We start from the raw sequence: 27007 nt of genomic DNA, 5'->3' as shown, positions 1-27007 counted from the left end.
AGAAATGTTTGCCTCTCAAAGAAGAAAAGGAAGATGCTTACAGGAAAGTAAGAGATAGTTGTTTTGAGCCAAAGGTGCATGCACGGATTTCACAAGTACACAAGTAAAGGTAAGACAATTGAGCATTTTTGATTTGACCCAAAATGAGATCACACTATGAAGCAAATAACGAACATTTTACATTAAAAAGATTACTTTAATGTTTTTTTTGGTCTTGTTTTCTTGAACATAATGTGATTTTGAGCGTTGTCATAAAATAGTTTCAAAAGCAAACGGTATTTTGTCCTGTATTGAAATGTATTTTTCTGCGCAACCTTCATTTAATGGGTTCCACCCGTCCATCATCTACCGCTTATCTGGGGTCGGGTCACGGGGGCAGCAGCTTCAGCAGGGAAGCCCAGACTTCCCTCTCGCCAGCCAAGTCTTCCAACTCTTCCGGAGGGATCCACAAGCATTCTGATTTGATTGATTATTTGATGATTTGGTCACCACAGGAGCAGACCTGCTGCGATTCTTGGGGCAAATCTTCATAAATCTCGTCAGAGTCAACTGTACAATATCTGTGTTCATGTGAGAGAGCAAAGACCTGGCCACCTGCTTTTCTTGTGTTAGCCCGTCCGCCCTCCACGCTTTGTGAACTTAATACAAGCTGCCATTAAGCAGCGCTTCATCTGTTTGAGTCCTAATCTGCCTTATAGGCATCATGTGACCACATATGTAGCACACACCTGTCAGTTGGCTTTCCCAGCACAGAATGTTGTCTCGCTCTTGCTCCAAAATGTCCTGGCATACAAAGCAATTACTCACCATGCGAAAACTGTGCTGCAAGATGTCACAAAAGGAAATGAACAAATAGGCTGAAAGGTATTTTCAAAGATAGTAAATGTGAGTGAACTTGGTATGATAATGTTTAGGTTTTAGCCATAGCTGTTGTGCGTTCAGAATTTCCACATTGGTAACCTTTCCTGCATACAAAAAGTGAAAGAAAATGCAAACCACATTCGTGGAGTTTATTGATTAGCTGCACATTGAGCCCCATGAGATTCGCTGTCTCATGTGACATCATGACGTTGTACAAAGTAAAACATCAGCATATTAGTTCAGCAAGCTTAAAGTTAAACTGCATGGCTTGTTTTTTCTTTGGCTTTTTTGAGATGATAACCAGCCTCACCCACAGCTGCAAAATGCAGAGGAACATGACAAAGTGATTAAGTTTGAAAAGTGCTACGGAACAGCAGTAAAACTACAGTGTGTCCCTAAGTTGTGGACATATTGGCCAAAATTGATACTTTCAATAATTCAATTGGAATACAGTATTAAAAAATCTTCTTGACTCCCAATATTTGTCATTCTAAGGTCGATGCCCTTTGCAAGATTCACATGAACTTAATGCAATTCATGTCAATTGTATACGCGTCCAGATGTTCGGGACACCCTGGCCTTTAGAATGAAGTAAAACGCATCGCTGACAGCTTTTCAAATAAAATATATTATGATAAAAGTCAGAATGGGTGCTACAGGAGATGGCTTTTAGTTCAATAGTGCAATATATTTTAAAATACTAAATTTTTGTTTTGTTTTTGCGCTTGACTGCAGAATCAAAGTGGAAATGCACTTTCTTTTTCAGCCTTTTCATCGAAAACTACATGTCCTTTCGGTAGAAGCCTCAACAGGATTAAGAGGTTGTTTCCGTCTGGTTTTGATGTAATATAATTTTCATGTTTATCTTTTTTTTTAATTCTGATGATTATATACAGGATGGCAGCTGGTGGGCAGATGGTGATGTCTTTACCTCCCTTTTTCTCTGCTTTTTTTTATTGGGGGAAAAAACATCACAAGGAAGTGAAGGAGGAAGAACAGCAACAGCTGTAGATGAGGGGACAGACAGACGGATAGGCTTGGCACCCTGGCTAATACACAAGTGACAAGTGGGAGTGGGAGTGGAGCCCAGCATGTCCCTCAAAGTACAGTAAACAGACAATGAAATCAGTGGCCCAATCCCCAACCCCTGCACTACCCTCCCCTCCCCCCCCCCCCCCCCGCAGAGAAACATCTTGTTAGCAGTAGCAGGCCTTAAAACCTCCCAAATGATCGTCAACACTGATGCAGAACCTCCGAAACGCAAACAGGATAGTGTTAGAGTTTAGAATTCAAACTAAATGAAAGGGAGGATGATTCACCAAACCTCACAAGACACAATAAGCAACATCAGACTTTAGCTCAATGAGCATCTCGTGCTAATAGAAATTCAGTGGGGTTTGCATTGGTCTTTGGCTTTTTTGTCTCTACATGGCAAAGACATGGAAAAGAGAAAAATGTAATGAAAACCACAGAGCCAGATATTAAACTGGCCTATCCTGGCTGCCCTGCGAGAGGCAAGGTACACCCTGGACTGGTCGGCAGTCAGTCGCAGAGCACATAGCCAAACAACCGTTCACTCCCATGTTCAATTTAGAGTTCTATGTGGCAGACACACATCCTGTGGGGCCTTGAGATACAAGTTTAATCAAATCACTCAAAACTTGAACATCACTCTAAAATAATCTCTCCTCATTAAAATGAATGGAAATTCCATTAATCCATTACATACTCCCACTAAAACATCCACCCATCCATCCATTATCCATACTGCTTGTCCTCACAAGGGTCGCGGGCGTGCTGGAGCCTATCCCAGCTGTCTTCGGGTAGTAGGCGGGGGACACCCCGAATTGGTTGCCAGCCAATCGCAGGGCACACAGAGACAAACAATCAACCGCACTCACAATCACACCTGGGGGCAATTTAGAGAGTCCAATCAACTTACCACGCATGTTTTTGGAATGTGGGAGGAAACCGGAGTACCCGGAGAAAACCCACGCAGGCACGGGGAGAACATGCAAACTCCACACAGGGAAGCCAGAGCCGGGATCGAACCCACGACCTCTGAACTGTGAGGCGGACGTGCTAACCAGTCGACCCCACTAAAACAATTTTTTGTAATGTGTTTTAATTATAGAAAATCTATGTAATGTTCTTCATTAAAAAAGATTAATAACATAATTAAATAGAATGTAAATAGTTGAACAGTTTGTACACCATGATTTCATGCTTCAATTCAATTGACTGTGCTTCTCTTTCTCGTGTGCCTGCCTTGGCCATCGGGGGGGGGGTCAGTACAACACATCAAACAGACAAACAAAGAAAAGTCTCTCCGTGACTCAATACGTTGCAACAATATTTGTTGTTTTGCAGAGGATAAAGAATATATGCCTGTGAGTAATATCTGGCTACATTTATTGCTCCACCAATTGTGTTCAAATATGTGTTGCCAAACCGTAACCATACTACCACGACTAACCCTATCCTCATGTAACTCGACGAAGGTTCCAAAACAACGTACATTTAAGAAAGGCTTAAGATGGCGCCAGTTTTATAAGTAAATGAATTCATTCAGTTTACCAGAGCTGGGTGGGCATTGCCTAACTGTCACAAAGTTCATGTCTGAATATTTATCCGACCCACGTGGTCCCAGTCTGTCCCTCGTCGGAGACAGCCAATTGGCATCGAGAACTTAATGTACGCACACAAGCGGACACGCTGCCAAATAAAGATAAAATGTCAAATAAAAACAACAGACACACACGCAGAGCACGGTGATCTGTGAAATCAAAACAGTATGCGGCACGTCATTGCGTCAAAGTATACAACATTGTTTTATTTTTTCTTTATTTGGCTGCGTGTCAGGTGTGCAGCACCTGTGTGTGACGTGGTACCGGTTAAGTCCGTTCTCGACGCCGTTTGGCTGACTCAGACCGACTGGGACCACGCGGGTCGGCTAAGTAAGCAGACGGGAACTTTGTGACGGTTAGGCGCTGCCCAGCTCTGCAATTTCATCCGACAACAAACATTGCAAATTCTGTGTGAATGCGGATGATTTTTAAAAAAAAAACATTTTGTCACCCACTCGCCTCTTCTCTTTCTTGATAATGTGAGACAGAAAAAAATGTCCCAGATGGATTTATACTAGAACAAAGCAGGGCACAAGGTCATGAAATATGAATCGAAGCTGTGAGCAGCTGGGGAACTTGGTGTATTCTAACAGTGACACACACACACACACACACGCACACATGCACGCACACACACTTCAGTAGTGTCAGTGACATTACAAAAAAGGCAGCAAGTGGACGGATTTAACCTTCAGCCCTGCTTTCATCGAGTCCCCCCAGCCCCCTCACCCCCGACAAGCTCAAGCACCACATGTACTGTGTCATCATTATATATTTTCTTTATTTCCAACTTTTTACAAATCCTGCAATTTTACAGCCACACACATACAAACGTAGAAACTAAATTCAAGTGATTATTGTCTCCCAGCTCCTACAGTTGTCAGCAAAAGAAAAAACAAACAAACAAGAAAAAAAAAAAGATGCAAAAACAAATCTAGGAGGATCTCTTGCTTTGCGAGAGAGTCCCGGGAGACAGTCTGTGAACGAGGCATGCCCACAGCAAACTACAAATAGAAACCAAAAAAAAAAAAAAAAACAGTTCAGTTAATGAGAAAACAAACAAAAACAAAGCACACACAGAAGTGACAAATGAATAAAACACATTGTTAAATAAACCAGACACATTCTTATCAGTGAGTTTGAGCTTTGACATTGTTGTCAAAAAAATGCTAAATAACGGAAGCCAATGATGTTCAGTATGAACTGTTCCAAAAAAAAATCTGAACCAGTCATAATTGAAAAATGTCACACACACACAAGCAAACTTTGACATTATTTGTATTCTGCTTTTTATTATTCACTTTTTTCCTTCTTATGGGTTTGTTTTTAAAATTTCCTCAAAGAGCATTTTGTTGTTGTTTTTTTTACAGAGGAAAATACTGTACAGCCTCTTTTTTTTTTCTTCTTAAAACAATAGCTGGAGGAAAATCATCTACACACATCATTATTCCCTATATGATGGATATTATTTCCAATGCCAAGCTCAGGAGATCATTTATAACCAGTGTGTCCACTCCTCAGTCATACATATTTGCTCAATAGAAACCAGAGTGACAGATTCATAATTTAGCACTACAATAAGAGCATCGCCATGAAGTTTAAAACTTAAAATCACAGTCCATTTTAGTGTTTCTTGCAAGCATGCCATTTTTATCTGGCACACACATTTTCATGTTACCAAAGTTTCCCATCAAAAAAGCAAGATAAAAAAACAAAACAACTCCTTTTTCTGTTAAATAAATCACAAAACATTTTTGTCACACTAACATCTATTTGTGCATTAAAGCAAAGTGAACTAAAACAACATCATTTTAAAGCAAATTCCCTGTAAAAAGATATATATCATATATATATATATATAATAATTTTTTTAATCCCCAGATGGTAAAATGAAACTAAAAAGTGCAATAACACCCTAAAAATTCTCATTTTTTTGAAAGTTCACATAAATATTAAATAAAAACCGTTACAACCGAAGCGCGACCGCTACAGCCATGACAGCAAGCAGGGGGAGGACAAAAAAGAAAAAAAAAAAAAGAAAAAAAAAAGGAAACGTAACGCCGTTTGAGGCAGTTTCGGTCTGTACATTTTTCCAACATTAAATACACTACCTGATGCTCCTCCCTCTCTCCCACCCACGCTACATCTAAGCAACTCTTGGACCCCCACCCCCCACTCCGACACACACTTCCATGAATTCAGCTTCTAGATTGATATGCTTCTCACTGACAGCAACAAAACAACATGGTAATGCAAATGATAACAAAAATAAACATGAGTCATCCACCGCCGCTGTGTTTGTGTCATGGTCAGCTAGTGGAAAAGTGCACTACCCACACAGAGAGTTGATTTCTTGGTGGTTATCATGGGTGGGTGGGAGGACGGGGGATTTAAATTACACAGGCTGCTTATTTGGTGTCTTTTCGAGCAGAATGTCAGCCGGGGTGAGGCTGAGCCCAGCGGCCCCGCGGACCAACCGCGCGGCTCTCTTGCACGCCTCCCCCGAAGAAGTCCAACGTCTCTTAGAGAGAGGGGGAGAGGTGAGACTCCCTCACTCTCTTGGTGTCTCATAATAATAATAATAATAATAATAATAATAATAGTTATACATAATACAAGAAAAAAAATATAACGCTTGAACACATCCTGTTCTTCCCTAGTGATTTACTTCCCTTTTTTTGTATAGTTTTTTTTTTTTAAACGTGTGCTTCCTCGTAGGCCATGTTGGGTGGACCAAGAGGGCAAAGTTCCTTTTCTGTCGCACACTTTACATAAAACGTTATATTGAGAGATTTGTTGCTGTTTTATTTTTTTTTCACACAAAAACGTGACAAATAAAAATAGAAATAAATTAAAGTCAAACATGCACACACACAAAAAGACTGATGCGTAGTAAAATGTTTACATTGCCGCTCCCATGTGTAAACCGGGGCTCAATTCCATGTGTCTCCGTTCATATTTTTTAATGCTTTATTAAATGAATAATGTTGGTCATCTTGTAAACATCATCATAAATCGTATTTGGGCCGTCATCTTTTTCCTTCTATTGTCCTGGCTGCTGTTGTTTCTTGTTGTCATGTGAAGTCTCGAAACATGATGAATGAGGCCTCTTTCATTCTTCTTTGTTCATCGTACATCGGGTCGCTTTCGCCGGCGTTTTTTTGTTTTTTTTCTTCAGGGGTCGCCATCTTGTTTTTCCATTCGGGAAGTGTCAGTGTGGTTAACGGAAGCATCAAAACTCTCCCCGTCGTCCTTCTCCTCTTCGGGCTCTGCCGCCGAATCATCATTTGAGTCAGTGTTGAGCTCTTCCTCCCCGTCGTCGTCGTCGTCGTCGTCCTCCTCCTCTTCTTCGTCCTCTTCGTCCTCTGCCCGCGCCTCTTCCTCGGGCGACAGATCATCCTCGGCCTCCCCGGACGTTCCGGTGGTGTCGTCCTGTGCCGCCAGCATGCCCAGTGGCGCGTTGTGGCCCGGTGTGCGTCGCGCCGCCTCCTGCTGGAGCTTCTTGCTCAGGTCCAGAGAGTCGTTGAGACCCAGACCGGTGGCGTTCTTGAGGAAGAACAGGGAGCTGCTGGTGTCTGTGCCCAGGTTGAGGGAGCCGTCCAGGCTGATGGAAGACGGCAGGTACGGGTGGTTGTACTCCGCCCCGACGCCACCGCTCGAGTAGAGCATACAGGAGGTGCCGCTGTTGTTGTTGACGGGGTGGCTCAGTCCACGGGACGTATTGAGAGCCACGGAGGCTTGAGGGGAGGCCAGGTGGTGCAGGGCCTCCGGTTTGGGCGACACGGACGGCAGCTCGCCCCGCTCCTGCTTCTCGTGCTTGCGCTTGTGGGAGTCCATCTGGGACATCCCCACCACCGTGTGCTTACATTCGGGGAAGGTGCAGTGGAAGTGGGAGCACTTGAGCTTGTACTTGCAGTCGGGAACCTCGCAGTCGACGCTGGAGCTGAACTGGCAGAAGCCGGCGGCGCTGATCACGTCCTGCTTGCCGTGGTGCTTGCGGTGGGCCGTCACCTTGGTGCTGTCGGTGCAGCGGAAGCCGCAGCGCAGGCAGTGGAAGTGGGTGCTGTTGCCCGAAAACTGGCAATCCAGGAAGTTGCAGCTCAGCGTGGACTTGAACCTCTTGAAGTCATCCAGGACCAGGTTGTCCACGCGGTCGTGGTGCTGGGCGTGCTTGTACATGTGGGTGCGGCCGCAGAACTTGTAGCCGCAGTTCTCGCGGGTGCAGTGGTAGTGGGTCACCTTCAGGGAGAACTGGCAGCCCGAGTCCTTGCAGTTCTCGTACAGGTCGTAGCGGCGGAAGCCCTCCAGCATCATGCCCTCGTCCAGCATCTTGCGCGAGGACGCCGTCTTGCGGCGCTTGCCGAACGGGGACATGTCCTCGATGATCCAGAAGCGCTTCTTGGCTCCGGCGGCGGTGGGGATGGAGATGGTGTTTCCTGGAGGAAAACAAAGAGAGGATGCACATTAAAGAGTCATCGGTTGCTTCTCCAAGTGAAAGCCACAAACTACATCATCATATTGTGAGATCTTCCTGGTTGCAACGCTAATGTCCAACCTTACTCGGCCAGAAGTGGTTCACAGCTGAGTAAGCACAGAGAGCCACAAATTCTTACTCCTAATTCCCATAATGATTCAAAGAGGGAGGAAAGTGATAGATTGACTTTGGAACATGACACTTTTACAGGGTGTCTCCTGCCTCCAAATAGAGACCGAGCTCTGGGTCTTAACCGGCCCTCTCATCTGCGTGTTATTTTATGCGGGGGCGCCCACCTACCGCAACACCCCGCGGTCACCGCTAACGATGTGATCCCCGTTCGGCAAGATGGGAAACATTGGGCCTCGATAAAACTTGAGGCGTGATTAAAATAACTGGCTTGTTAATGGAAGATTAGATGAGGACTAAGGTTTTCTTTTTTTTTTTTCTACTTTAAGACAGCACCAAGTTTACTGCGGTATTGCTGAAATATTAGCTCCATGGGATCACAAAAGTGCACTAGTTGGACAAAAGTATTGAGACAGTGAGTCGACATTCATCATTTCAATGAGGGGGTGGGCTCGGCTTCACAAAGAATCAGAATTCTCGGTCAAGCCTATTCTATCATGCCAATGTAGATAGACACACTCCAGCTCTAACATCTAACAAGCTGTTAGAGTGTGGTCTTCCATTTTCACTAGATGTCCCAATCCAAGTAGCGTATTTACGCATAACACTGGGGAACAATTTGAAAAAAAACCCAATTCTGTTAAGTTAAGTGCTGATTAAAATTGAAATTCGCATGCTGCCTTCAAGATAACAGTCAGTGTTTTTTCCAGGACATCAAGTTCATTTTCTTCACAGGTTACCAGATAAGTAAAATTCCACTGATTAGCAGTGGTGAGACTTGCCAGCTTATGATTCGTTTCATCTCCAACTACGTGGCAACTAATTGGTGCAGTCACAATTGAGACAGTGCTGTGAGAGGTGTGTACGGCTCCCAATAGGTCAGTACTATCGATATTTGCAAACAGAAAACTAGCATTGTTGGAATTAAATAAGGTTTGGTGTTTTTTTTCTCTCTCTTGACCTTGTAGCCATCGACACACCATTGTGAGTTCTATTTCGTTTTATGCATTTTTTTGTTGTCCGCTGATAGTGTAGTGGTACACACGCCTGAGTTGTGTGCGGGCAGCGTGGGATCGATTCCCGCTCAGTGACAGTGTCTATGTGTGCCCTGCGACTGGCTGGCGACCAGTTCGGGGTGTAGTCTGCCTTCGCCCATTGACGGCTGGGATAGGCTCCAGCAACTCCCCGCGACCCTGTATAGGATAAGCGGTTTGGAAGATGACATGACATGACATGCATTTTTTTGTTTTCTTTTCAAAGCTTATAACTATTCCATCTTAGTGTTTCATTTACATACATACACACTTGTTTCATTTAAAAAAAAGAAATCAGTGATCCTATAGCTCAAAAACTTCACGTGATCACGAAAACAGATCAGTCTTGGGTTCCGCATCCAAAACTTTGTTGAAAACTGCTGTGAGACCTAACTCAACAAAAACTGTGTCACCCAGTGTAATGCAAAGCCAGTGTTTCTTATCTCAATTTTTAGCATGACTCTCAATGCATGCTGGGAAACCCACTTTACTGTCTTCTTCCCACATATGCACACAGCAAGCTTAGCTGACACAATGAACATGTTGCACAGGACTCAACAGTGAGTGACAGCTGCAGTGTTGGTTTGCTTCGGGGATAAGTACCTGCGGCGTCCTGCACTATAGGGACGTCATTTTTAACCGGCGACGGAGTGGCAATGATGGGGCTGTAAGCTGGTGTGTTGGTTGGCATGACAACACTCAGAGTGGCTCCCAGAGAGGCGCTGAGCAGAGAGTATGACAGACAGGATGGAGAGAGGAGGTATGGGAGCGAGGGCAGGGGTGGTCGGAGGAGAGCGGGAGACAGTGATGTAGCCTGGGCCGGCAGGCCAGCTTGAGGAACGGAAGGAGGAGGTGGAAGTGGCGGTGGTGGAAGAGGAGCAGGAGGAGGTGAGCAAGGAGGAGCGTTTTGGCTAGTGTCAGCAGGGGTGGTGGGAGCAGAGGTGGTTGTGGTGGTGGTGGTGGTGGGGCAGCCTTGTCCTGGAGAGACAGGTTGACCAAAGAGGGTGAAGGGCGGGCAGGAGGGAGGAGGTTCGGGGCGCACACACCGCACACACAAACACACGCACGCACACACCCACACAGGGACGGGAGGTAAAAAGGGAAGATAAAGATAAGAGAATGATACAAAATGAGGCCCATTGAAGACAAGTAAGAACCAGCCAGAACTACAATGATGACAGAGGAGGCACCACATGGAGAAAGCAGTTTTTGGAAATCATCATGATTCACCTGACTAAAAAAAGTGTTCAAGTTGACATGAAGCCACACTATTATTATGAAACATTTGCGACAAATGGAGAAGATGTCCTCTATAATTACGGCCCTTTTTTGGACGGTGCAGTTTCTCCACTCAAGGGGCCTCTGGAACCCACTTCCTAGTAGGTTGAGGCTGCAGACTGAGCCTCACAACATGGCTCAAGTCCGGGCAGAGTTGCTTATATGAAGCTTTGGATGTTTAATATTGAAATTACTTTGAGACAGATTTTAAAAAGGAATTCAGACATTGGTCTGTATTTCGGCTAACTTTTTGTATTTTATCGACAGTACCTTTTTAGAATTGTTGAGGATTACACTTAAAATAAAGCATCTGGTTTGTCCATTGTTTTAGTGCTGTCCATATGAAATAAAGAAATACATGAAAAAAATCTAAGAATGAGCAAGCACACCCAAGCCGATTTTATCCATAGCTAGCATAGCTAACTGAAAGAACGCCGCAGCATACAACTCTGATTACATACAGTCGGTCTGAATTCCTAAATGAGGACATCTAGTGTGTGATTTGATGATGATGATGATGAGTGATGCATGACATTGCGTGTCTCCACCTGTCACACTCACGGAGGCCCCTTCCGCGAGTACATGTGTGAAGAACCTACCTGCTGGGGAGCCATCATTGCCCACTGGGGTGCTGGTACAGCTGCGGTCTTGATTGGACGACTCGGAGGAGATACCCAAGGGGCTGCCCCCAACCCCCATGTAGTCCACATAATCGTCAGCCTCCTCTACGGTGGCGGAGGAGTAACTGGAAGTGATATCAGAGTGGGCCGCCATGGCCCCCGACAACATGCCAGAGCCATCAGTCCTGTGGCTCAGTGGCATCACCTGTAACAACGCAAAAAATGTACACGGAAGACAACATTGAATGCCTTTTAATTCATGCAGGGTTTGCTTTTTGGAACCTAATGCTTGTTTTTACATGAGGGCTTCCGGGGGAAAAAGTACAGAAAGAACCAGAAAACCCACATGGGAGTCCCGTTACAGTACTATGTGGGCCACAGAGAGTAAGAATGAGACACAGTGAGAATATTTTCCTTCAAACGGAGTCTTCATTGTCACAGATTGCTATGGCATGAGACCTTAATGTGTGCACTGTTTATAGTTCTTTTACATATTGGTCTCTTTCAATTCAATGTATGAAGTACATGTTTTGCATCTTAGTTTCTTTTTCTGCTTGTGCTTGCATTTTTTCCTTTCAATGTTTTGGGGGTTACAATGTGGTTTCTAGATCAGATTTCACCAATCTTTTTGAAACTGAGAGCTACTTCTTGGGTACTGCTTAATGCAAATGGTTACCAGTTTGATACACACTTCTACAAGAACAAATTTTCTCAAATTATCTTCATAAGTTATTATTAATAATTAATGATATTCATTTATGAGAAGACACGGATCACCGCTAATGCTAATGATTTCTCATGAAAAAATAGGAAAGCCATAGATATCGATAGGCGTCACTTTATTTTTATAAATCCGAGCCAACGTGCACCTTTTCAAATGATCAACACTCCTAGAAAATCACAATGTCCCATCACTGGTGAGCTATTTTTATAACAGTCCAGTGGCGTACTCATGTGGCCCTTGGGGGCTACCTGCTGCCCGCAGGCAACACATTGGTGACCCTTACTCTAGATTTTGTTTTTTTTTACTATTATGTGTTTATCTGTATGTATTTCTATGTTCTTATTTGTACATGTACTGTTAATGTTGCTGTTTCATATTTACTACAAAACATAATAATCACATTCTTGAAATGGGACTTGTGACTGCATAATGTGAAATTAGAGAACGTAATAGAACATTATATTAGCTCCAGGCCCCCGAATTTAGGATTAGAAATGAGTTTATTATTTGAAGCAAATTCCACACAGAAAAAAAGGAAATGCAGTCAACCGCCTTGGAAAGTGTGTGGAGGACACCTGGCACCTGCTTGTACTTGACAGACTTTCGCGTAATTGTGTAATTACCCATTTGAGAATGGCATGCTTCTTGTGTCACGTGCTGAGTCAGTACCTGGGATGGGACGCGATCAAAGTTCTTCCCCAGCATCCGTCTCATGTGTTTGCGTGCGTGTGAAGTCATCTGGTGCTTGAGCAGGAAGGAGAACTGGCAGCCCTCGCGGATGCAGTGAAAATGGCTGTTGACTTGGTTGTATTTGCAACCTGCCAAAACAGACAGAAACACCCATTCTTGTAAACTCAGCGAGAAACTGCTTTCCTTGAATATTGTCAGTGCGACAGCGGTTATTATGATTGGATCACACAAAGTGCAATATTTCTAGTTTTTTAATATCATGATATATACAGTAGCTATGGCAAAGGAGAAAGTGCACGTAGGAGGAATATTAGATCACTGGGGTGTCACACTGAGCAAGTCGGGACTTTTGTGCACTAAACCTGTGGAGCTCTTTTATTACACTGACATGCTTTATTCAATTAGGAATTTACATAAATAAATTCTCATTTTCTGTGGGCCAATAATGCACACACACCCCTGCGAGCCAAAGTAAATACACAATCATTGGCGTATTAAATTCATTTTTCCAAGTGTCTCTGTTGTCATTTGCTCTTTTGTTCCCTTTTTTTGGAAACATCTTCTGCTCTTTCCTCCTGTTTTTAATCCCTAATTGCATTATGATTTCAAATTAAATGAAGGTTCTGTATTGTGCCACTTAATCAAACACCCTTATATAAAGGCAGGCAGAAATAATCGAGTAACATGCTGGGCAGGTGCTAGCGTGTCAGTAACCATGGCACCCGGGTTTAAGAGCACCATACGTGTGTGTCATCAAATAGCTCTCACACACACACGGGGCACGTTTTAAACCAGGCCAAGTTAAGCAAATAACAGTAACCCCTGTGACATGGCGTGCCTTTTGTCACACACAAACCAGGTAACATCATCTGTGGTGTTCAGTTTAATGTCGCTGCTATGGATACTGGCAAGCCATCAATTCTTTATGACTGGAGTGTTAGCCATGTTAATCCTTTCTGTTCCCCCACCACCACTACCCCGCGCCCCCGCTCAAACAATACACTTGGCAGATCCGGCTGGGGACGAAAAACAGCTGTTTCGGGCCTGTTTTTGTTTGCTTTGTCTAAGCGTTATGAAAAGCTTGTGTAACCGCCTGAAAAAACAACAACAACAAAAAACCCAGATCACTTTTAATTCATTTGTGTGCAGTGGCAACTGTGAGGCGCAGCTTCCCGGCGCAAACAGGCTAAACTAGGCAAGCCGGTTAATTAACTAACACAAACCTAATTGCTCATTTCTGACAGGGGCAAAAAGGAAGAGGAAAACAAAGCCGGATACCCACTGACGTTATTGCTGCTACAGTACGACTACCTTGGGGACCTGAAGTGTCATTGCGAGTCATAAAAGAAATAATAAAAAAAACAAAAAAAACAAACACCGCCTCCCCTCTCTCATTGCAACACTGCACTTTCTCTTTTGAGAGTATACCAAAAATGAATGTACATCTCCAGGCGTAGTAACTAAAGCTTGATGGTCAAAGTCCGAGAACAAGAGGTTGGCATTTTTCCACTTCAAATTAGTACCGGGGGAAACTGAGAAAAACTACTACAGTGCACTGAACACACCAGTCAGAACGAGACACGCTAACAAACAATCACAATGGAGGAGAACGAGGCTCTCCGGTATTTACTTCTGTGGCTTTTGTTCAAAGTAAGGAGAATTGTAGTCAAGCGCAGACTGAGGACAGCAAGAAAAGTGACGGCTTTAGCAAAGTGGAGACTGCGCTGCCGAGCGTGCAGACCTAAGACCAGTCTCCTTCTCATACTTTGTGACTGTATTTACAGTAAGTTGAATTCTCATGCATACGTACTTTATTTCATTCTTTATATTTCTGGCAACATCCACCTTGACTCCACTACATTTCATAAATGACGTCGGATACATACCCGGCTAAACCTCTTTGTTACTACAAAATATTGTTAAATCTGTGTGAATCTGTGCTGATGTTCTAGAAATAGCGTCCGGGAAGGTCATGAAAACAAGACGCAGGTAATAATGAAGCCTTTACGCATGTGCGTGTGCATGCGTGTGTGTCGCTCCGTTCGGCTCCAGGCAAGCAGACTCCAGCATCACAATGACCTGGGTAACTCCGCTCATTACTCAACGTGCAATTATTTGACTATATCACTGAAGAAAACCAAATGAATAATAATACATAAAAACATAATCAAAATTCTAACTACTCTAACTTTTTTTTCCAAATTGTTCTTTTACTTCCAATACTTAAGTACATCTAATATCAGATCTGATTTTCACTTAAGTCATATTCCCCAAGGTGACTTTAACGTCTACCAAAGTTATTTTCTGTTAATTTACTTTCAGGTACTTTAGACAAGACCTTCCATGACACAGGATGCTAACGTTAGCTTGTGATTTATTTTAGTCATCACCAGCCGTGCATCCTCAAATTTTACAAAGAAGCGGCAATAATGAATCTGCTACAGCAGCGAGTGACCACCAGTGGCTTATGCAACTAGAAAATATAAATACTGTATAACTCTTACCTTTGGAAAAGGGTTAACAACATGAGGAACTGTGCCAAGCCAATTAGCTGCCAGCCACTAGAGTAGTGTTTTGCAACCTTTGTTGAGTCAGGGCACATGTTTTACATAAAAATCTAAATCCTACAAATGTCACAAAAACTATATTCCATATGCTTAAATCATGATGGATACATTTAGTGGAAGAGAATTTAATTGTTCTTCCTGTCACTATATGTCATTGGCATAGGTAGATGCACAAAGATACAGACTGTAACTTGTTGCAAACAAATAATACATTTCCGCCCTATTAAGTAAAATTGGCAAATTTCCCATGGCACACCTGATTATCTCCCACGACACATTAATGCGCTGCGACACAAGGCTTCACTTGAGGATGAGAACGTTTCTTACCCAGCCGCCCGCACTCCTCCCTCTTGGTGAAATATTTGAAGCCATTGGCGGCACGGCGCTCGGCCTTCTCGTGCTTCTTGATGTGCCACGGCAGCTTGGTGGTGATGTTGGTGACGAAGTAGCATCCGGGCCGCAGACAGTGATAGTGGCCCCGCATTCGGAACTCACAGTGCTGCACACATGAGACACGCATACCATTTGAGGATCTAACGTCGGATGTGGTTCATACAAATATCGACATATTTTGTAGTTGTTGATGGCTGTGTGGGAACGCCGAGTGATAAGCGTGCTAATGCTCGAGTAAAGTCAATTTCATCCTGCTCGTTAAACTCAATGTGAGGATAAAACGTGTGACGTATTACTTTGGTCAGTCCGATCATTTCAAAGGGGAGCTCATGATGTCATAGCATCGAATGGCCGCATTTATCTATTTTGCTCATTTGATTGCACTGATGCCATACATACTGTGACACTGACATAATGACCCTGTCCACAGTGTCTTCTATGGACCGATCTACTTTGCTGTAATGTATTAACCGTCATTAACCACCACAGTCCTTAATTCCGATCTGCTCCGGGATAGTTTTTAGAGGCACATTTGCATGATATCTGGTGACTGCTATGATATCCTGTGATGTATTAACACCTCTGATAGTCTTCAGTGTCTTGACTTTCTTGATTGTCATTTCAGCTTGGCAACAGCACAACAACAAGAACAACAACAACCACAAGGTTTTTGATTTCAATTTCGAGACGAATTGTTCCCTCTTGGAACCGGGCCACTATCTAAGAAGGAGAAGGCGTCACCCCTCCTCTCTAACGTGTCTGTACACCACCATCTGTTGGTGAGGCCCACATCCCCAAGGACTGAGCCAAATAAGATCTGCTCGGTTGAAGAGATGGAAGCTAGGGGAGGAGGGAGGGAGGGAAGGAGGATAGGGTGAAGGGAAGGGTGGGTTGGGGGCGGGGGGCTTGCATTTGTGAAAGGGATGATTTTCGACACATTAATGAATTCATTTAAACGGTTTTCCAAATATGGGCTCATGAGAGCAGGCAGGGGCTGCCATTTAGGTTTCATTTGCAAAGCATTCCGCTGATTTTTGCCCTATTCCAGACAGCCTTGTTTACTGTGCCAGTGACAATGATTTATTGGGTAATATCAGCTAAATTGGCCTTTTCTGAGAGGAGAATGCGGCAGTCAAAATGACATTATTGACATATAAACAGGCATTACTGGGGTGACTTGACTGTCTTTTTCAGCCGAGATGGAAGACGGCGAGCCGCGCTTGTGAAAGCCTTGAGCCCAATCACCTCAAATAGTGCTGTAATGGGCAGCATACTTCATGCTTTGAAAACACTGGGAGAGGGGCTGACAGCAGGTCTCATCACTGTGCACTCACCTGGTTGGGACACAGACACTGAAGGGAGTAGTAGGAAAACTGGTCGCGGACGTTGACCAGGTTGTTGTTGGGGTTGATGTGGTCCAAACAGTGGGACTCGGCCTTGCCGGATGTCTTGCACACATACTTGCAATTCCCAAATAAGCAGTGGAAGTGGAACTTGTTGGAGTACTTGCAGTCCGTTGCCAAACAGGGATCACTGGATGATAACAATTAAAAAGAATAATTAACAACGCAGCCATTTTACAGCATTTTGACATCTCAAGAACGACAGGATATTGTGGTCAATGATTACCGGCATATATATATAAGCCAAACCACCAAATGAAATCACAGACTCTCTCTGTTTAGTTGTTTCCAAGTTTGAAATTTACAATGGAGCAGCATTCCGTCCCCATCTCAAAAACGTCATAGTATATTTGTCAATGGCAGTGAAAGAGTTTTACAGAGTTGAAAAAGGCATATAGAGAGAGAATGGGACTGTGTACAATAAAAATGTAAATAGTAGGAACTGTTCTGTATATTGGCATTGGCCAGAATCTTCACATCTCCAAACCCACCCCTTTTCATGAAAAACAACCAAAACAACAACAGCATGTTGTTTTTTGAGTCATTAACATTGCATCGTCAAAGAGAGCAAGACATTTTCAACACTTCCATTGATCAATAATTTGTAAAAACAACAGACCCGTGAGGGGACTGACCAGTACACTGATTAGTGAAAATATATGAAATAGGCCAAATTAGGACTTGGGAGGTTTCCTTTGCCAAGCGCAATGCGGAAGACACCACTATTTATCATTGCGTAAACTCTAAGCCATGGCAGACCTGTCTTAACACATACTGCCCGACCACTTTTATGCAATTTCCAAAGCAAAGCAGCATTTTCAGCACAGCACATCAGCCATGTTTGTAGAATGTGTTGCTGCAGGCCATGGTATTTCTGGAGAGCACCAGTAGAGTAGTACGCATGCAAATTGAAGCTCATGCAGGGAATGCATTCTCTCAGTCTCTGGAAAATAGTCGAGCTATGCAACAGAGTTCAGCGTTTTAGTTTCCCTATTCATTTCGAACATGTCAACAAATGCTTGTCATACTTTTCCTGGAACTGCAGAAAACCAGGTTTGACTTGCGGCTTTGCATTCTCCAGCGAGGTGGTGGCCAGAGGGGAGTTGGCTGGCAGGTTGGGCATGGAGGCCGGCATCTGGGGGATGCTGCCGGTCAGCTGCTTCCAGGCCAGCAGGGAGGGAGGAGGGGAGCTGTAGCCACCGGAGGAGGGGAGATGCGCCACATCCATTGAGGGGTTGTTGGCCATGGAGACGGGGGCAGCGGGCCGCAGCGGACCACCCTCGCCGGACACTTTGCCCTCGCTGAACGGAGGCTCCGACTTCACTTTCAGAGTGGCTCGGAGGTGGAAACTAAAAACACAGGAAATTGTTTCTATGATGCTGATAAAATGTATTTTCTCAACCTTATCTGATGCAATACATACTTTGCATGTTTTATGGCTCCATCCACAGTACTGAAGAGAGCACCGCAGTCCTCTACCAGACAGTGAAAGTGGACTTTCTGGAGGAAGTCACACTGAGCCTCACAGAAGTCATCTGTGTCAAACCTTTTACATAGACAGAGAGGAAACCATTTACGACAAATAACACAACTGACGTCACTTCTCTAATTGTAGTATTACACGTCAAATCAGTGTAGATTCCCGTCAGGCTAGGTTCAAGCAGAATACGTTTTTCGAGGGGGTTTCCTGTGATACGCACGGGCAGGACAGTGTTGCTAGTACACTGACTGTCAGCAGCATTCAGACAGAAAATGTATCAAAATGCTGTACTCTGTCTTAATGAATATACATGACACTGAATGTTGGGGAAAAATATTTTACTTCCAAAAAAATAATACATTATATATTACGAGTTAACGTAATTAAAGGCCAAAAACTCCTGTGGAATTCTAAACTTAAATACATGATTGGCCTTTAACAAGACACATTTAATAAATAAACGCTTGTAATTTAGCAACAGTTCCTTCCACTCACCTTTTTTTTTCGTTTTCCTTTTCACAAAATCAAACAAATGATCTTAAAGCCAAATTAAGATGATTTAAAAAAAGTACCTGTGCCTTGATAATGACTGACTTTTAAATCAATGACAAGACGCCTGAACGACTGAAAGTCTGTAAATGTAGGCACAATGTAACCATGAGTTGGAGGCCGACTTTTTGTTTTCTTACCTGCGGAGGTAAGTCCTCCAGATCTCGCTGGGTTTGTCTACCTGGGGCCTCTTCAGAACTCGGCTCAGGTACTGGGCCGCCTCCGGGTTCTCGCCGCCCCGGCCGCCCTCCAGCTCCGTCTTCAGATGCATGGCGTTGAAGAGTGCAGGGTTCACCTGTGACATCTACAAGAAGACACGCAGTGTCAAACTAACAGGCACATGCTGGGCTCTTCAATATGTTCGCTGTGGTGGGAGAGCTTACACACTCGCACGAGCGCAAACGATTTGGCGAGGGGAGAAAAGCGCAAACGGACTTACAAACATTCAGCTTTTTGCTTGAGTGCAGGCCAGGAACATTTGCCAAGCATCCTCTGGGACTGACTGTTAACCCTTTAATGTGATGTGGGGGCTTGAGTAAACCTCCCAAAAGCCAAGCTGACAAGCTTTTGAAGCTCTCTGGCGTCAATAGGAAGTGAGGACAAGTCCATCTCAATACTAATAATGATGACATAGGGAAAATTGTATGGGAAAGGAGGTCTTGAACAGTTGCCCATGTGTAGAGGAAAGAAATGGGGGGGCTGACCTGTCATTAATATGATAGAAGGCATTGTCCATTTTAATCTTCACAACACGCACAGACACACGCACACACACACACACATTTAAATTTCCATAGTCTAACATTTGGACTTGCTAAAAAATGAGAGTACACCTCCCTCTTCTTTTCTAAGGCGGCCTTTTAATCATATCATTTATAAAGTGCGGATAAATGCAGAGCGAGACAGGGCAGGGAGGAAACATAAAGGGGAAGAAAAAAATGGAGCCCCGAGTTCAAAACAGCTCATCAGAAAACAAACATCACTATATATCTGGTGTAGCAGCCAGCTACTACTTCATTATATTAATTTGTGTGAGGTGCGATGGAAATTACACCGTGTGAAAAATGGCTGGAAAATTTAAATGATACAAACTCATCTTATTAGTGGTGAAACATTAAAAAACAAACAGGCCCCGCCGTGTGCCGCTAATTTGTCTTGGGATGAAAGGGCTTTGATGGATGGATCTTACCTTATTCATAAGCGAGGATAAAAGAGATGCATTCCCTGGTACAGCATGTCCATTTGATTCATTACTGGAACAAGGAAAATGAACAATGTTTAGTAAAGATTTGCATGAGAACAGTAAATATTACTATTTATCATGCAAGGTGTGCCAGTGTAATGAAGATGAAAACACTGTCTTGTTAAAAACAAACAACAACAACCAAAAAGATAGACTATGAGCTGAAGTTGAAGGTTCATGCAAACAAACAAAAATTGAGACACGAGAGATTTGAATAAATGCAGTGTTTCTCATAACCGATGTTGTCGACAACTCTCGCTCGTGCTCAATCGGTCAGAGTTGCTAATTTGCATGGTCCACATTTTGCAAAACGCTTCAGACTCAGTGTACCTGTTGTCTTTCTTGCTCAGGTCCAACGTGTGTTCCTGTGCGGAGTCCTGTGAGGCCCCTGAGGAGGCTTCCACCGGTTCCTGCTTCACTTGAGCCAGATTAAACTGGCTGACTGAGACCGGCTGCCCGCTCCCTGATGATCAAGGAGAAACAACAACGTTATTGTTGGTCAGCACTATTATCCTGTGATGAGATCCATTCTGACTTCTGTCCTGGCCAGAAAAGAGAACTCGGAGTGATAATTATTGTGAAATTATGTCAGGCCGTCAAGCCTTTTAAATGGTGATTGAGAGGCGGGCGATATGAGGGAAAAATACTCCTTTTTCTGCAGCACTTGTCACAACTCATTTGCTGGGCTGCCTCTTAACTGGTCATTAAGTGAGATGCTAATGCTGAGGGAAAGTGGCAGCCTCAGATTGGACACCCCCCCACTCTACCCGCTTCCTCGTTGGCCTGGCGACGCGCTGCAGCCAATACCGCCGAGCGTACCCACGAGGAACAGGGGTGTTATGACGGTCAGATTGGAGATGACAGCCAATCAGATCGGTTCAAAGCAAGTGACCTCTTGCTCGTGTTCTGATCCAAATAGGTTATTTGGAAGGTACCGCATGGGAGGAGTACGCAGAAGAAATTTTCAGTGGCATTCGGATGAATGCAGATCTCTGGCAAGGCCACAGAAATGATCATAAGGACCAACACCATTTTGTAGACATTCATCTATCTACTGGAAATGTCTTCATGATTTATTCATCTAAAAAACGGAGAAAATCAAAAAATTCTGGATCTTCATATTTTTCGAGAGCCACACTAACACGGTTATCGGCCCTTCTTTGGACCACCCAAATTCTCAATTTTCCATGGAAAATGGATGTCAACACCATTTCCTCAAACACTGGCCTCCACGGTTGTTCAAAAGTAAGTGTCTCTCTCTTATAAATAGACACTTCCTTTTTCTCCCCTCAGAAAACCCACTTGTGCACACACGGACAATTAATAGCTTGGCAAATTTCATCCCTCATGCTAACCAAAACAGCAGCCCAACCGAAACACTAACCAGTCTCTAATCAAAAAATATTGTAAATGAGTTCTCAACTTTTTGTGGGGCAAAAAATTAATAACATATTATTAAGAAATACTTACAAATACAAATAAAGGCCAATCTAATAAATGGAGGATTCCAACCACTATATGAGGAAATGTGAACACTAACAAATAAAACAGTCATGCAAATATAACCTCCTTGGTGGAGGTAATAAACAAAGACCAGAGGGACAACGTAAGGCAGAAATGTTGACAGGACGATGAACCCTCTCCCCCAAACCCCAAAGGATTGAAATATTAATTTGTCCCGGGGCGATGCAGTGAAGCCGAGGCTTTTGGGAGACAATAAGTGGTGTTTTATCTGCAAAAATGGGAGCGCGGAAGGCATGGGGCCGCCCCCCCGGTGTACCCTTTTAGACGCCAAAACATCAGAACACCAGCAGGGTTTTGGAATCTGGTAAGGAAGTGGGGCTTGTGTTGAGGGATTGTGACAGGCAAGGTCATGGGCAGCCAAGTGTATGCCCTTGGACTCATCCTGGTAAGGCCAGTCTCATTTTTTTTTTTTTTTTTAAATACTGCTGGGGAGAAAACAAAAACAAACGTACGTGAGGTGGGAGTGTGGACATGACCATGATCCCCCCGCCCCCTCCCTCCACTTGGTGCCACAAGATGACCCAAAGACATATCAGACAGAATAGAAGTAGAAAGGCCAGTCTTGGGCCTTGTCAGCTAAAAGCTCGGAGACGGGCAAGTGTCAATGTCAGTTCAGCTTGACAACGGCTGTGGTTTGAGGGGGTTGTTGGCGAGGGGTGGGCGGCACACAACAAAAACGCAGTCGTAATTTTGTGTCTACTTTGAGGTCATGGAGGCTGGCAAAGTCCAGCCTTCCCTACCCCCAACTTGATCACAGCGCAGACAAAATTAACTAGCCAGCCTTGTCACTGACAATTAAATCAGCCCAAATGAGAGGCGACTTTAGAGAAAAGCCATTCGCTATGTGATCAGCTCATGATCACCAGGCAGATTAAAGAATTCTTTTAAATTCTCAGAGGATAAATTGACTGTTTAGGGTAGATGAAAGTGCAAACATCTCTTGTTCTGTTTCAAATCATTATGGGTTTTTTTTTTCTTTCCCAAAGAGGGAGTACAAATGAGTTTGACTCAAAGCAGCTTCTTTCTGGAAATTATCCAGGAATAATGTACCGCCATGTAATTGCACTGGATAAGATACAGAGCTTGCGAAAGATCATTTGTACAGGGTGTCTAATTAGTAAACCTTTCATATGCTCGAATCTCTGGGCAAAACACGCAGGGGTAAATTAGAGAGGAACATTAATTAAAAACAGCAAAAGTAAAAGAAAAAAAAGGCTGACTGTCATACTGTAGAGGCAACAAGGCTCAATGAAAATGGCCACAAGAAAATTGACCTTTTTTTGTGAAAGAGAAGCAAAAACCACTTCCTCCAACATTTTAGAACCCCCCAAAAAATCACACATTGATGAGACGAATACGAGAAACAAAACCACAGCTAACCCCCCATCCTGTCTACACTCAATAGATGTTGTAAATGTTAGCCGCCAAACAGTAGAGAAATGTCAGCTGATGCCTCTCTCTGGGCCATAAAGAGGGGCGGTGCCGGCACCATCTGTCGAGGCCCCGCCTTCAACCGGGGCCCCTTCCAAGCAATTGTGACTACCTGCTAGAAGCACAGAGGTGGAGCTCTGACTGACAGCCTGGGCTCGGCTCAGCCCCCCGGAGCAGGCGCCCCAGCCACCTCCCAGGGAGCACCGCCAGGAATTGTAATCCTTACCAGTCCCAACATCCGGACGCGCTCTCCCTTGCAGCCCCAATCTCTATCATGCACCCCACCTGCTCTGGCTCAGCACGGGAGGTCCCACTGCGACAATATTTTAGACAGTGCTGTGAAGCTCTTCATCAATTAAAGGCTTTAACTTGCTTTTTATTTTCATTTTCATGGGCTTGGTTGAGCACAATATGATAAACACAAACAGGGCAATTACCTCTCAAAGTGTATGTGGGTTTTGTTTATGCTAAATAGATGTTGACATGTTTTGTGGGAATTTCAAAAAGCGTGTCTTTGCTGATGCGTGCAAGTGTGTCTGTGATCTTGTATTAATGGAAGAAGGAAAATCTCTCAGCTGTCATTTCTGCTTGGCTGATTTCTGTTGTTTTTTTCAGTTTTTCAGTTTGCATTGAGCTCACAAAAAAAAAACCCAGATTTTTTTTTGTTCTTGTTTTTTTCCCCCCCCCATTGCTTAATTTGATTCCACCTCCATTTGCTTGGAACGGGCGCAAACAGACACAGATAAGAGGGCTGATGATGAGGATCCACGGCAACCACCAGCACACAGGCCCCTGCAGCTCGCCTCCCCCCTTTCGCTGAACATCATAAAAGACTTTTACAGGGTCTACTCGGCTCTGTCAACGCATTTATCTCCAAATGCATGATGGGTATCTCACTTAAACATCATCAACACAACAACAAGCCCAGAGCAGAGGAACATGCTTCTGGTATGGCCCTTTAAGACTGAGTGTTGCTCTTCACAGTGGGGGGTGGGGGCTGGTTGGGTGGAGCGGATGGGGGGGGGGACTGACCCCGGCCTTGCACTCTTGCTGAGATGCTTTCATTTGAATCCAATAATTATCCAGTGGGAATACATTAGCGCCTTGACAGATACAAATGTACTCCGACTCTTATCAGAGCTTCCAAGTCAATTTTGGGGTAAATAATCGTGGGATTTGTGATTGCACAGCGGACCGCGGTTGATGTGACTGACCTGCATCTGGTCCGTTGGAAGGCTTCAGAGCAGCAGCAGCCAGCCTGGCCATCATGGGGGATATCAGCCCTTTGCTGGCTGAGATCTTCTCCATGATGGAGGAGCTGGAGAAGGAGGTCGGGGTAGACGCCATGGCTCCGTCCGCCCCCGCTGTGGAGCAGCCTTGGGTCAGCGAGTCGGTGGGCATGGAATGGCCCCCTGATGAGACAGCTGATAAGAGGCCGGCGGCATGCGGAGGAGGCTGGAGAGGCAACCTGGGTATGAGCGGGTAGAAGGGGCTGGAAGCAGCCATGGTGCTGTTGGACAGCGAGAGGGCCACCGGCATGTTGCTGGGCAGGGCCTGGGACAGCAGACTGGACATACGTTGGCCCACACTGGGCAGCGAGGATGTAGGTTTGAGGGTGAGGCCCACCGATGAGGAGGAGGAGACAGCAGTAGTGGGCGTGGCCATGAGGTGGGATACAGTGGTGGACTGCTGGGTGGTGGGCGAGGCACTCAGACTTGAGTTCTTGCTGCTGATGGCCGAGAAGTCCATCAGGTCATCGTTGCTCGATTCCTCCGGCTCGTCTTTCGGGGCCAGGAAGGTGGAGGAGAGGCCCATGACGCCCGAGGAGCGGATGTGCCGGCGCTCGTGTTTGCGCTTGTGGGAGGTCATCTGGCTGGTGGAGGTGAAGGTGAAACCGCAACCCGAGCGGATGCAGTGGAAGTGGTTGGTAGCTTTGCTGTACACGCAGCCCTCGTACTTGCACTCCTCGTACTTGTAGAACTTCTTGAAGCCATCTTTAGCATAGGCGTCATCCTTGATGTGGTAGCTCTTGTGCTTCTCGATATCACACTTGTTCTTGAAGGTGAACGTACAGCCGGGGCGCCTGAGGAAAGAAGGAGGATAAAGAGGGGGGTTCGATGTTCTGTTACATACAATCGATACCTGGGTACGCACGTCCGCTTAGGGTTCTATATAAATTAAACCATGATGGCGGGGTGGTTATAGACAGTGACCGCTGACTGATACGCCGCCACCATTTGGCAGTGGGAGACATTCCATGATAGTTTGCTGTGGGCCAACTGCAAAGTGGGTCTCAATAGGTGTGTTTGTTTGTCATATGCCAGGTACTGGCTTTCCTTGCATCTTGCGTAACAATGCATGCAGAAAAGATTGTGTGGAAGACTGCTTGAAGACCCTATAATTACATGATTGGTTTCTAAATATTATACATGATATCTGCTAGAAAAGTGGAAAGATGTAGCAGTCAGTTGTGAAGATTTAGTGTTTAACTATTTTCCAGCATTTCAGTTTTCCTGATTTTTTTGGGGTGTCACCGAAAAGTGGCCAAGTGATGCACTTGGGCCCCAGCATGAGTTGTCCCTCTCCAACTTCATAAGAACTTGAGCGCCGCCAACATTCCAATCAGCAGTTATCCAATGCAATTGCAATGTGCAGTTAGCTAGCATGCGTACGCCCCGAAAATGCATCTTCGCTTTGGACAGTCCGCAAGCGTGGCGCCTTTGGAGTGCACATTTGTTGGCTATGAGTGCACACATTTCACGCAAAGAAAAGCAGAAAAGCAAGGGGGGGGGGATTTTTATGTTTTTTTTTTTGGTTTTGTTTTGTTATGTTTTTTGAGTCCACTCCGACAGCCAGCATGTGGACCAGGGCTTCGGGCTAGTGTGGCTGCCTCATGGCTGCAGCGTGGATAAACCCCACAATAATCTGATGGAATATACATATACCAGCCACCTGAGGTTTTAAGTGGATATATTTTTGGGGCTCAACTGTGAGGATGTGTTGGGATAGAAAAGATGTTAGATGAGGTGGAACCTTTTTTCAGGTTGCAGTAGTGGCATTTGATTGACAGTTGACACGGGTTCGGACACACCCTTCAGTATTTGAGAGTGGAGACAACGGTTGGAATACTTTATGACGTTTTTTTAATCATTCAAATGTAACTGTCAAAGTCAAGAGTTGCTGGCAGTTGCAGGCAATAATGTTCGACTCCAGTCCAGTAGGTGGTGACACCCAAAAAGTGTATCATCCACATCGCTTATCCTGTACAGGATCGCGGGGAGGAGCTGAAGCCTATCCCAGCTGACTATGGGCGAAAGGCGGACTACACCCTGAACTGGTTGCCAGCCAGTCGCAGGGCACAGACAAAAACACCGTCAATGAGCGGGAACCGATCCCATGCTGCTCGCACACAACTCAGGCGGGTGTACCAATACACCATCAGCGGCACACCCCAAAAAAAGTTTCTTCCTCAATCCATGCCACGCTCTTTTACAATGTTTTGTAAAAGGACAAAAAAAACACAAGTTAAAACAAACTTCTTTCTGTGAGGTTATGTCATTTTAATGTAAAGAAATACAAATGTAAAGATGAGTGAGAAAAAAAAATAGGTCGATTTGATTTGCCAAACGTCACCTGCAATGGAAGTGTGTCGTCTTCTGGCCATAAAACTGGCACCCGACTGTGCCGCAATCCTCAGTGGCGCGGAACCTCTGGAAGCCATCGTTGATCAGCTGGGCGTTCTTTTTGTGGAAATTTTCATGCGTCATGACATCCGAGGTGCTGGTGTACACCTTGCTACAGCCAACCTGCCAAGCAGAGACAAAGAGTGGCCCGCAAGATTTCCGTTTGTGAAGGGAGTCAAAGAAGGAAGCTCTTTGTGTGGTTAAGAAAACATCCGAGAAATGGTTCTCATGTTCAACACTTCATTTGTGGTTTGCTATTGAAAGCGATGCTGCTTTCAAGAAGCAAGAGGCACCTGA

At 44.6% G+C, this 27007-nt stretch overlaps 1 protein-coding gene across 8 annotated transcripts in view; it reads right to left on the bottom strand.

Moving 5' to 3' along the window:
- Positions 1-4249: 4249 nt before the first annotated feature.
- Positions 4250-27007, bottom strand: part of casz1 (castor zinc finger 1) — a 215964-nt gene continuing 193206 nt past the window's right edge. For 6 of the 8 annotated variants that reach the window (XM_086051162.1, XM_086051153.1, XM_086051169.1 and 3 more), the window contains 13 exons: positions 26661-26833; positions 24242-25110; positions 20403-20535; positions 20019-20082; positions 18970-19133; positions 18224-18346; positions 17829-18149; positions 16732-16930; positions 15332-15503; positions 12417-12565; positions 11003-11228; positions 9729-10103; positions 4250-7924 (listed from right to left, as the gene is read on the bottom strand). In XM_086051162.1, coding sequence (XP_085907288.1) covers positions 6663-7924; positions 9729-10103; positions 11003-11228; positions 12417-12565; positions 15332-15503; positions 16732-16930; positions 17829-18149; positions 18224-18346; positions 18970-19133; positions 20019-20082; positions 20403-20535; positions 24242-25110; positions 26661-26833 — 4230 coding nt within the window. In that variant the 3' untranslated portion in view covers positions 4250-6662. The remainder of the gene's footprint in view (positions 7925-9728; positions 10104-11002; positions 11229-12416; positions 12566-15331; positions 15504-16731; positions 16931-17828; positions 18150-18223; positions 18347-18969; positions 19134-20018; positions 20083-20402; positions 20536-24241; positions 25111-26660; positions 26834-27007) is intronic. The other 2 variants (XM_086051178.1, XM_086051184.1) reach the window with 1 other exon arrangement.

Source organism: Filicampus tigris, chromosome 1 (assembly GCF_054856515.1).
Source record: "Filicampus tigris isolate MCC_2025a chromosome 1, RoL_Ftig_1.0, whole genome shotgun sequence".
Classification (NCBI taxonomy): domain Eukaryota; kingdom Metazoa; phylum Chordata; class Actinopteri; order Syngnathiformes; family Syngnathidae; genus Filicampus; species Filicampus tigris.
Note: the sequence above shows the minus strand (reverse complement) of the source record. Positions and strands in the feature narration are given on the sequence as shown.